At 39.6% G+C, this 12,391-nt stretch overlaps 1 protein-coding gene across 2 annotated transcripts in view; it reads right to left on the bottom strand.

The window, feature by feature from the left end:
• Positions 1-12,391, bottom strand: part of LOC138824433 (rho guanine nucleotide exchange factor 12) — a 116,337-nt gene that overhangs the window by 25,487 nt on the left and 78,459 nt on the right. For both annotated transcript variants that reach the window (XM_070018280.1, XM_070018281.1), the window contains 10 exons: positions 10,749-10,841; positions 8,496-8,606; positions 8,115-8,213; positions 4,598-4,640; positions 4,201-4,306; positions 3,572-3,709; positions 3,077-3,109; positions 2,504-2,618; positions 1,790-1,895; positions 233-445 (listed from right to left, as the gene is read on the bottom strand). In XM_070018280.1, coding sequence (XP_069874381.1) covers positions 233-445; positions 1,790-1,895; positions 2,504-2,618; positions 3,077-3,109; positions 3,572-3,709; positions 4,201-4,306; positions 4,598-4,640; positions 8,115-8,213; positions 8,496-8,606; positions 10,749-10,841 — 1,057 coding nt within the window. The remainder of the gene's footprint in view (positions 1-232; positions 446-1,789; positions 1,896-2,503; positions 2,619-3,076; positions 3,110-3,571; positions 3,710-4,200; positions 4,307-4,597; positions 4,641-8,114; positions 8,214-8,495; positions 8,607-10,748; positions 10,842-12,391) is intronic.

Raw genomic sequence — 12,391 nt, 5'->3', positions numbered from 1 at the left:
CAACACACACACACACACACACACACACACACACACACACACACACACACACACACACACACACACACACACACACACACACACACACACACACACACACACACACACACACACACACACACACACACACACACACACCACATGAAGATTCAACCTAAATCTATCATGGGTTATACAATATTAACACATTCATATCAAATATCCTGATTAAGTTAACTACAGCACCGCTCACCCATGTCATTCTCTTTCCCTCCTTCCTGGGGGAGAGCAGCCCCTGAAACCACAGAGGACATGGGATTGGCAGGCAGGAATCCAGCATCTGCTCCTTCATTGGCTGACCCAGTCTGGCGCAACTTGGCTGAATCCTGAGGGTCAAGACTCACAGATGAGGCTGTGGACATGTGCTTAGGGTGGCGTGCTTTCTGTAGTTCCATGGCCCTGCCAACTGGACAGAATGGAATCATTAGTAATCTACACTTCAAAACAGCTTTAAGAAAGATAGAGATGATGTAACAATATCTGAAAAATGTGTGGAACATGGTGGGCCTACAAAAATGTGAAAGGAATTATTGAAAAAAGAACAATAAAGAAAAGGACATGGTGAGGGAGAGGGAAGGTGACAGACAGATGGGCAAAGAGAGGAGAGAAAAGTGGAGGGGGAGATAAGAGATGGACTAACAGAAAGGGGGAAGAGATAGTAGATGAGTCTGGGGCAAGGAAGAAGGACATGGGAAAAGGAGATGTGGAAAGCAACTATGGAAAAAGGAGAGGAAATGCTGACAGGTCATTATCTGGAGATGCATTGTTTGTAAGAATGAGGATGAAGCACTTTGAAGTCCCACTGCTTTCCTTCCCAACATGCACAACTTCATCCTCACATGCCACCTCCATCACTACATTGTCCAGAGACCCCACCCTGCTCTTTATCCATGCTCTTGTTGGTCATGACAAGAAGCACAGAAGCTCAGGTCACCACAGCACTGTAGATCCTCAGGTAGCTCTGCTCGCCCCAATTCCTAACCATCTCTCTGTATCCCTTGGTCAGTGTACTGAGGTCCTCCATCTCTTCTACCTGTCCTCTGAAATGTTCTTCCACCTTTCTCAGTGTTTCTCAACCAGGTGTAGCACTGGCATTTAAGGATTCCTCAGGTGTAAGCTACTTGTCATCTCTATTCCTCAACAAAATTCCTACTCCCAAGCATGCCCAGATGGCCAATGTGGAACTGTCTGAGATAAGAAGCACCATACAGCTTTCCTCATCCCCACTGAAGCCCTTTCTAATGGGCTTGTCTCTCCTAACTTGACCTGGGAGGAAAGAGGTATGAACAAAGCAGAGAGGAGAAATAGAGCTTATAGAATAATTCTGGAGACAGCAAATTACATATATATACACACGTGTGTGTGTATAAACATATAGATATATAGAGAGAGAGACAGACAGACAGAGACAGAGACAGACAGAGAGACAGAGAGACAGAGACAGAAAGACAGAGATTAAACAAAGTAAGGTGGAAAAATCCATGAGTATAAGCAATCTGAACACAAACAAAATCAGAAGAGGTAAGTAACAAAGTGTCTGGCCACATGGTGGGATACTACCATTAACCATGAGAACTGTGACACACTGAAAGCAGCATGAGGCACTTAGTTCAGAAACAACACTGTCGGAACAAGGCACAGGTTGTCGCACAGGTTGTGCAGCAGCACCATCATGAAAGCAGCGTCCCCAGCATTCACCCCAGCACGTGGGCTATGGGCCCAGGAGGGATGGGTGGTGGGAGCAACATACTTGCACTGTTATCATGCCGGCTTGGTCTCCTTGGAGGTCCCAGGATGCTGGGGAATCCCCTCCGCTTGCCTTTCTCTTCGCCTTCTCTATCTTTCTTCATACTTTGCTACATGGAGGTACAAGGAGAAAGCTAAGATAAGAGTTATCTAACAGAGTGGGTTTCTTTTGCTGCTCTCAAACATAGAAATACAATTCGAACATGGGTTCAATGTAAATGAAAATATGTATGTGCATATTCAGCAGAAGCTGCCACAAAGTTTTGAGGACACCTCAAACTCAAGGTATCTGCACAAACCCTTTGGAAATGAAATTTTGGAAAATAAAAAAGCAGCTTACCAGGAGCTTGCTGACTATACAAATTTACATTTACCACGAGTTCATTCTAACCCATGCAGCTCACTAATACTTTTATAATGTGTGGAAAACACTATGCTAGAACTAAAGATACAAAAATGAAGAAAGTCCCTAAAAGATAAAAGTTGCAGATGGCACTCTGAAAAAACTACTATTTTCCCTTTTCACGTTCAGTAATGTTAAGCTTGCATGTTTGGATTTGCAGTAGAGTTTGAATACTTTGAGAACAGGGACTACATTTTAGACCTATCATCATACCTAGTGCTAACACGATGATTTAGAAAATATTAAGAAGGAAAACATACAACCATAACATGTCAGGTCTGATACCTACCTACCTCTCTATTATTCCAGTCTTACCTTGATTTTTGGGAGGAATCCAATCCGACCCCGCTTGTGCTCCAAATTTCGAGGTTCTTTCACTCTGACTCCCAAATGCTTCATATACATGAGAATCACATACTGCATTGTGGAACTAGAGAGAAAGGATTATGTAAAATAAGACTTCTGAGGGGTGGTCAGCCAGAACAAAGACACCAAATGATTTCCAAAAGCCCAATGTTGGAATTCTTGAAATTAACCAAGAAAAAAAATAAAGAGCTTTCTTTCTATTCATCACTATCGCTCATTTTTGCACAGGAAAGGAGTCAAACTAGACACCAGAATGTTACACAAATAAAATACAAGCCACCAGAGGGAGCCCACAGTCTACATGTGTAAAGTTTAAATGAATAATGATCCTTTTCAGCTCCTCGGAGAAATGCTTAAAAGTCTAGGAAGGAGGTAGGAGGGAAGGGATGATAGGAGAATTACAAAGGAGGAAGCAACAATGCCTGATAGGAAATGTGTACTCATTGCGTTGCTCATGTAAATGTAACCCCTCTGTACAGTATTTTTACAATAAAAAAGGGAGGAGGGATAAAGTTATCTTACCTCTTTTCTTCTTCTGTAGCTTGAGCAGTCATCCTAAAAGTAAAAGTGTTTAAAAATGAAATACTTAAACTTAATAAAACAGCTGGTCTTAAACTCAGAAACAGTGGATCATAGCTAACATTTTGTGTCCCAATCTAAATCTGTCTGCTATAATAGTAATAAATTTTTAAAAATCCCCTAGGACCTACACTATTTTCATACATATGCTGTATATATATACATATATGACAGCAAGAACATTTCCAATGAATTAAAACCAGCTCAAGTATTTGCATGGTTTTGATCACCAATTACAAGTTTCAGAGTTACTTATTGACCAACACTCAGAAAAGGGAACATAAGAACTTTAATACAAAGTATCAGGAAAAACTCAAGATTCAAATATTATGATAAAATAAACAGGTCCTTATCTGTACAACCTGACCACCCTTTCAAGCACACTTGAAAGATATTTTAAGCATAATGAGCACTGCCACACATGCCTCCATTACTTACAATACTTCTTCAATTTTAGCAACGATCTGCTCTGCACATGCCCGTTCCTTCTCCAGAGTTACCCGGTCCTTGTCTCGCTCTGCATCAAGTTTAGTCAGCTCACTGTCAGCCAAGGTCAGCCCCATACTGCGTTTCTGCCTAAAAGAACCGAGAGAAATCTGCTGGAGCAGCCTAGAGCAAAGCAGGTCCCTCTGAAAAAGTTTCAGCAGAGTCTTTATAAGCTACAAATGTCTAGGAATAGGCAAAAAAGTGTCACTGGGATACCAGAGGAAAAAGACAAGACAGTCAGCCACAGAGAGACAAAATCATCAAGAAGCTGAGTGGAGTCAATCCCAGGGAGACACAATCGTGAAGAAATACTCAGACAACAGAGTCCACCATGTGGGAAGACACGATCGTGAGGACTGCTGAGCACAGTGCAGAACCCAGCACTGGGAGCACATGGGCTGGAGACTGAACTTTCAGTTCCACCCCAACCCTGCAGCTTCAGATGCTCAATATGTTTCAACAACAGGGATACGACCAAGCAATTCACCTAGTGCTAAGTGTAACATTTTCTTACCTAAGAAGCAGAATGAAACTAAACTGAGACTGACTATATCAGGGATCTTATCTACCAACAAGCTTACCGAAAATCTTCCAAGTGCCTCTGAACTTCAGGGTGGACTTTTTCTTGCATAGTTTGTATATAGTGGCGATGTAGATCCTCAGGAATAAGCTCAGGTCTTCTCTTTTCTGCATAAAGAGAAAGGGATTATCTGATCTAAAGGTATATTCCATGCAACGTGGAACTGGCAACACAGCAATTCAATAGGAACAAATTTAACTTGGAGCACAGTGACAAGTCTTCAGTGCAAGACCAGAATTCAGATTTCAGTAGGTCTTAACTGTATAATAGATTTTCTTTCTATCAGTCATCCAAGGCATTAAACCAGCCACCTAGTGATAAATAAAACCTCCTGAGCTTAACTGGACAACATGTCTACAGAAATGTGATTATTCAAGGTACTGATGCTCCAAACTTACCTAGATCCACAGATATTTCCTCAGGAACAGAGACTTTCAGGTGCTAAAACAAAATGTAAACAAAAGGTGAAACAGCACTACAGGCCCATTACAATGTGTATGAAGTGAAGACACAGCCTGGATACACTTGTCCATGCACTTTCACAGACAAGATCATTTTATTTTATGTTTTCTTCTTATGTGGCACTGAGGAATCGAAGCCAGGGCCTCATACATACAAGGCAAGCACCCTACCAATGGGCACCTTCCCAGCAACAAGATGATTTTGAGTTCACAGCCCTGGAACATCCTAGTGTTTAAGTTAAATAATAAACCTCTTTCCCAATATTATATTATAGTATAAAGGAAATAGCTACAATTCTTTCACAAGACAAAAGAATGAATGCTTCATCATTATGCTAATAAACATACTAGCTTTAGCACTCTAGAAATATTGGTCAATACAATCTATCATATGTTATTTGAATTAATACAAGTAAAACTAAAACTGTGTATATATGATCACATGACCAACTGACTCATATATAACTATGACTTTATTTCCTGGATTTGAGATACTTATCCTACAAGCCGCAGCATATCCCACTGCTTTCCTATGTAAGATGTTAAACACTCAGCAGTCACATCCCAGTAAGAAAGTGCTAGAGGTTAACACTGAGTTTTAAGAGTTAAAGTCCCAGTAACCATCTGTAGTTCTTGCTACTGAATTAAGGTGACTGTCTTATAATTTACTTCCTTTCAGGTAGTACTTTCCCCCATAAATCTACAGTTTTTGATTCTATTACCAAACTATTATCCCTTTCCCCCACCAAATTTAGGGAAATTTTTATTATTTTGTATTTAGAAGAACTATCTTAGCTTGGTTATGTTTATATTACCACATACCTATTTAAGTCATATGCTTCCTGAAATTTAAAAATTCCTATAAAGTCCTTTAAGTTTGAAAATAAGTGATTACTGAAAAAAAAATGTAAGATCTTTTATATTCATTGTAAAAGCACTGAAATGGCCAAGCATGGTAAACATGCCTGTAATCCCAATGTTCAAGAGGAAGCTGAGGCAGCAGGATCAGAATTTCAAGGCCAGCTTGATCTACATAATGAGAACCTGTCTCAATGAGAACGGCTAAAAAAAAGTGAAATGGGCTTCAAAGCTATCTTTAACAAAAGTTGCCAAGAAGTAACTCGAAGCCAGTTACTTAAAAGCATTTCTAGTAAAAATAAAGATATAAAAGTACATTTATGTTATGTGGGTATTTATATGAAATAAATATGACCTGAAGCAAAGAAGAATGACTTGCCACATTAACCAATCAGGATTCTTCTTACACTTTAATGATAATACCCTCATAGATCATGAGCAGTAAAATACAAAGTTTTGATATAGCCAGAGGGCTCTCTTAAGAGATGTGAAATTAAAGATGATAGTAGTGACACGGGAGGCTGAAAACTGTAGGACTGCAGTTCAAGGCTATCCCAGACAGAAAAGTTTGCAAGACCCCTTCTAAACATATAGTAGGTACAGTGATGTGTGTGTGCCTGCCATCCGTAGCTATGGGAGAGGCTCATATGGGGCAGGATCATAGTACTATGCCAAAAAATCCAAGAGACTCAATGTCCACAAAGGGAAGCTAGACACATTGGCATGTGCCTGTGATCCTAGCAACTATGGAAAGTTTAAAAGTATGCAAAGCACCTATATTTACAGTCAGTGAAAAATAGACCTGGGGCCTGGGAATGTGGCTTAGTGGTAGAGTGCTTGCCTAGCATGCATGGATGCCCTCGTTTCCATTCTTCAGTACCACAGAAACAGAAAAAGCCGAAAGTGGCACTGTGACTCAAGTGGTAGAGTGCTAGCTAGCCTTGAGCAAAGGAAGCTCAGGGACAGTACCAGGCCCTGAGTTCAAGCCCCAGTAGTGGCAGAGGAGAGAAGGGGAAAGGGGAGAGGAGGGGAGGAAAGGGGAGGGATTCAAACAAGCAGAAGAAAAAGAAATACCAACTGAAATGTATTTGAACATACTCAACTTTCTTCATGACAGTGTTATTTTAGTAAAAATAATTTGCAATGTTTTAAACAATAGCTATCAGAACAATAATTCATTTAATAAGTATCTGGGTCACCAGTCTGTTCCAGAAACTGTTCGAAATTGGACACAGCAACATATAAACAGAACAAAAATACTTGCCCCAGTAGAGTCTACATTTAGGGTAGGAGGGCAGGAATATAACTAAAATTAATACCTAAGAGTTCTACAGGCAAAAATATCATAGAAATGGGGCACTGGTGGCTCATGCCTGTAATCCTAGCTACTCAGGAGGCTGAGATCTGAGGATCGTGGTTCAAAGCCAGCCCAGGCAGGAAAGTCTATGAAACTCTTATCTCCAATAAACCACCAGAAAACCAGAAGTGGCGCTGTAGTTCAAGTGGTAGAGCACTCGCTTTGAGCTGAAGAGCTGAGGGACAGCACTCAGGCCCAGAGTTCAAGCCCCACTACCAACCAAAAAAAAAAGTCATAGAAATGACAAAATGTAAAGGTGACATTTAAGTAGATTGGTATCAACGAAGGCCTCCTGAGAAGATGGTGGCAATTGTATTTAGCAATGGGGAAGTATGTAGGTGACTATGTAAGAAATACAAATAAAATGAGGCAGCAAATTATCTGTATGTGTTTGTCCTGATACAAAAGAAATGTTTTTAATATAATGAACCAAAGCAAAACAAACAACAATAACAAACAAAAAAACTGTTGGAGGAAGAAGAGGAGATAACTGCCAGATAAAAAAGGAGGAACTGGTACTAGAGAGAGGGTATACAATTCTTTAACAGGTTGAAGAGAAAGGGCACAGGGTGTGGTATGATGGAGGTTAAGTAACATATTTGGTAGAAGTTCCTTTCTCTATACTAGACATTTTCCATGAAAACTGGAAGGCAGTCAGCTGAGACAAGGTTAGGAAAGGAAGTGACTCAGGCTGAAGGACAGAAGCTGAAGCATTCATCCAAGAGACCTGCAAGCATGTAAGAGCAAGGCATGCAGCACAGTCATCCAAGGCACCGCTGCCACCCACAGCAGTGCACATAAAACAAAGTTTAAAAGCTTTACTAACACTTCTATTTTTGGTAAAACAACACATTAGTATTATTTCAGTGTGAGATCTTTTTACCACTTTTTAGTTAAATTTGTGCTTCTAAGGTTCAAAGAGGCCACCTAGAGATCAATTATGTGAGAATGATACCTTAGATCCTAATATGTATCTCTATTATATATGGGTGTTCTCTTTTTTATTCCCTCATTCTAATTATACAAAGACCGAAATGTATCTCATCCCCCTAAAATTTACTCTGAGAATTCATATATACAAAATTAAATCACAAATTTAATCACAAATGATTAAAAAGTCAAGAATAATCAATAATTGAAATATAATACAGATACTCAGAAGCATAAGGATGTCCAAAAACAGAAGAGGGAAGACTGGAACTAAGAGGCCAATTCAGTCAGTGCCCTAAAGCAACTCACCGCAGCCCGATCCAGGAAGAACTGATGAAACTCAAGGAAGACACGACGAGTTTCCTTCGAATTAGTCTGTTTATACAGGTCTGAGTAGAGGTAACAGAGCTGTCACGGAGAAGGAAAGAGAAGAGACAAAGTGAAAAATCACATAAGGGGTAATTTGCTAGATCCTCAATAAACAAAGAAGTTACCACCAACAAAGTAGTTATTATTATGTAATCAAATCTTTAAATTTTTCATTAGTAACACTGTAAGTATCTTTCATATCTATTCTTAAAGGTTTGGAAAACAAGCCTGTCCTTGTATCTAACAGATACAAAAAAGTCCTACAGCACGTGAATCAATAACACCAGGATGCTGAACCAGCTAAATTGTAAAATGTATTACCAATGTTGCGGGGTCAAATTGTGAAACTACGTGGTGTAAGAAAACAGCCAAGTGAGCAGGGCGAGATTTCAGCAGTTCAATGCTCTGGAAGCAGCTGCACTGCCCATTGATCTAGAGGAAGGAAAGACAATTAGACGTCAGACTCATACAAATACACAAGACAGTGTAAGGTCAGTTGACTCTGACTATCCAAATTTCACTTCTGTCTCCTATGAGGGTTCAGATCTGAGATGTTCCCCCAAAGGCCCATGTATTGAGAGCTGAGCTTCAAGCTGAGAGCTGCTGGGAGGTGGAAGAAGTCTCAGACAGTGGGGCCAAGCTGGAGGAGCCTGCAGGCTGTCACTGAGAGTGGTTTGTTGCTGGGACCCTCCTCTCTAGTTTTTCCTGCTTCCTGGCCTCTGTGAGTGAAGCAGCTTTCCTCCACCACATGGTGCCGTAATGTTTCTGCATAGAGACCTAAAAGCAATGGAGTCAGCCCACCTCGGGTACCAGTCCAAACCTTTATTCTTTAAAGTTGTTCTTTTAATTGGGCATTGTGTCATAGTGACAGAAAGCTGACACATCTCTCTATTTTGTTAAAAAAAAAAAAAAATCAGTATTCTAAAACTTCCACAAAGTTTACTAGCAACATAGGCTATGGAATTTCTTCTAAAAATTAATCATCTTTTGGGAATAGAAAGTAAACTACTTAGGAAGAATGGAAGTTTAGGAGATTGGCAAAAATATTTTGATAACATTTCTAAAATGTAAAGAAGGTTTTTTTGGCCCAATAATGAAATAGCTAATTTTCCTTTTCTTTCAAGCTAATCACAGTACAGCAGTGGAAAATGATGCTGTATGCTTTTAAGTCAGAACCTTTAAAATTACTGTAAAACCCCTAAAAATTCTGAATATAGAAAACAAACTTAAACTATCATCCCAATTTCCACATTAAAAGTGTTTATATTTATATAAGAACTTTAATCTAAATAAACAATATCAAATTCTGCTCAATATATGCAGAAAAAAGAAATTATTTTTGAACTCATTCTAAAAGCTAGTTAACATTCCAACATTACCTAAATTAGCAAAGCCAAACAAATTACAAAAAATAAAACTATAGCCCAGTATCTCTCAAGAGCACAGAGGCAAAAATCCTAAGTAAAATAAAATCAAGCTGATTCCACCAATATAAAAGAAGATGATATATCATAACTGAATGGGGTTTGTTCCAGCAATTCAATATCAATATATAATTTGGTATCATCTATTATATTGAGAATAATTTTTAAAATATGTAATTTCAGTAATTTAAAAAAAATCAACATCCACTCATGGTAAAAATTCTCAGCAGACTAAGCACAGTCTTTAACCTAATAAAGAAAAATTACAAACACCTTCAATAACAGACTGAATAAGGAAGGAATGAACACTTTCTTCTGAAGATCAGGAACAGAACAAGAATGTCTGGACATTCTAATTCAACCTCACACTGAAAATCCTAGCCAGTACCATGAAGCAAGAAAAAGAAGGATAGAAAATATAAAAATTGGAAGCCAGGAAATAAAACTATTTCTCTTCATAAACAGTGTGGTTGTTTATGCAGAAAAATCTCAAAAGACTATTTTTTTTCCAAAGTCTAGGTCTCATTTGTCTGGCCTTGTACTCAGAATCTTCCTGCCTCAGCCTCCAAAAGCTCAAAAGACTTATTTTAAAAATTCCTACAGGGGGGCTGGGAAGATGGCTCAGTGGTAGAGTGCTTGCTTTGCATGCATAAGGTCCTGGGTTCGATTCCTCAGCACCACATAAGCAGAAAAAAAAAAAGGTGGAAGTGGCGCTGTGGCTCAAGTGTTAGAGCCCTAGCCTTGAGCTGAAGAGCTGAAGGACAGCACCCAGGCCCAGAATTCAGGCCCACGATTGGACCCAAAAAATAAATAAGTAAATAAAAATTCCTACAATATATAAGGACAAGAATTAAGCCTTAATTCCTTTTAAAAAAGAAATTTAGCCAATTATATTCCTACCATTAACAAATAATTGAAAAAAAATTATTTGTAATATCCATAACATCATACTCCCAAAACAAAATGAAACACAAGTATATATCAAATGACTTACCTTACCACTTTTAAAAGCATTTCTAGTGGTCAAAGCTCAAATAAGTAATTAACCTAATGAGTTATCGATCCTAAGGTTTAGCTACAAATCCTTACAAATGTTAATTTCCAGAAAGCATTTACATCTCATAATGTAAATTTTTTTGAATGTCATCACCTGTTCATGTTCAGTACCAAAATCATCATCCTCTGCCCCAATGATATGAGGTGCGACACGGGTTGAAGGACTGCTGACGAGCGATGGAGCATCCTGGAAACAGAGAAAGGAAACAAAAACATTACCTAGAGTCTAACTCAAAGACAAAGACAGACCATCCAGAAGATGTGGTTCGTTTAATCACTGGGATTTCTTCTTGTCTGTTTTCTTCGAAGTACTTAATTTTCAAAAGACGAGTGCTCCAACTGCCAATGTCATAAACTACTCTGGCAGAGAAAATGACTATCACTGTATTGATTAACATTCTCCATGAAAACAGCAAACACCTTTACTCACTACACCCTTGGTTATCTGTTTCTAATTAGGTCTTTTATACTTCATTTATTAATTCACAAATGCCTACACTGTGTTAAAGAAAGACATGCTGACAGACATAGTTGTAATTTTTTCTAAACTGAAAATTTAAAAAAATATACATAAATGAGGCAGGTATGGCATCTCATGCCTATAATCCTAGCTACTTGACAAGAAGAATCTGGAAGACCACAGTTTGAGGATAGCCCTGTGGATCCCTGCCCCACCTCAAGAAAAATGCTGGGTACGGTGGCATATTTGCTATAGTCTATAGGAACAAACACCTAAGTAAGCTAAGCAACTGTAGTTTCAGCTCAATAAATCATTTTATTGAGCATCTTGCTTTCATTTACACAAGTGTTAAAAACATACTTTTGTTCTTTTCACCCTCATGTGAGTGAACTCGAGAATGTCTTCCAGGCCAGGCCACTCTGCTCCTCTCCTCACCTTGCTGACCACAGGAATGAAGGAACATTCAGCACAATAAGGAATACAACTCTGGAGACTACCAGCAGCACACTGGGAAAGAAGACTACCACCTAACCTGATGTCAAACCTCAGCACATACATCTGGAAGCCCAGGCTCCTGGGCTCTTCTATGAAAACCTGTCCTCCCTTGGGATTAGACTGTGCTTTTTAATCTAGAGATACTAGTGTGTGGGGTCCTTATTTTGCCAGACAAAACATATAAGTCTTTTTCTTTTTCTCCAAAAGTCTGCTCTTATTACTCATGAATGGTCATTGAGTTCCAATCAAATTTCCAGCATCAAACTCAGGGAAGTGTAAATAGGAAGAACATAGTCCAGGACAGCCTAGCACAGCAAGACTATATCCTAAAAAAGGGGCAAAGTAAAAAAGGTCTGGAGGTATGGCTCAACAGGTATCTGCCAAGCAAACATGAGACCCTAAACTCAAGTTCCAGTATCAAAAAGGGAAAGGGAGACAGAGACAGAGACAGAGACGAGACAGAGACAGGGAGGGGAGGGGAGGGTAAGGGGAGGGGGAGGGACAGAAGGACAGAGGGAAAGAAGAGGGAGGGAGGGAGGGAGAGAGGGAGGGAGGGAGGGAGAGAAGAAGGAAGGGAGGAAGGATAGAGCAGCTGGGCTCCTGTGGCTGTACCTATAACCCTAGCTACTCAGGAGGATGAAATCTGAGCTGAAGCCAGCCTGGGCAGGAAAGTCCCCAAGACGCTTATCTCTAATAAACTACTCAGAAAAAGCCAGATGTGCCGCTGTGGCTCAAGTGGTAGAGCACTAGCCTAGAACACAAACAGGCTCAGGGACAGTGCT

The sequence above is a fragment of the Dipodomys merriami genome, unplaced genomic scaffold (genome assembly GCF_024711535.1).
Source record: "Dipodomys merriami isolate MVZ:Mamm:240054 unplaced genomic scaffold, mDipMer1.0.p SCAF_129, whole genome shotgun sequence".
Taxonomy (NCBI): domain Eukaryota; kingdom Metazoa; phylum Chordata; class Mammalia; order Rodentia; family Heteromyidae; genus Dipodomys; species Dipodomys merriami.
Note: the sequence above shows the minus strand (reverse complement) of the source record. Positions and strands in the feature narration are given on the sequence as shown.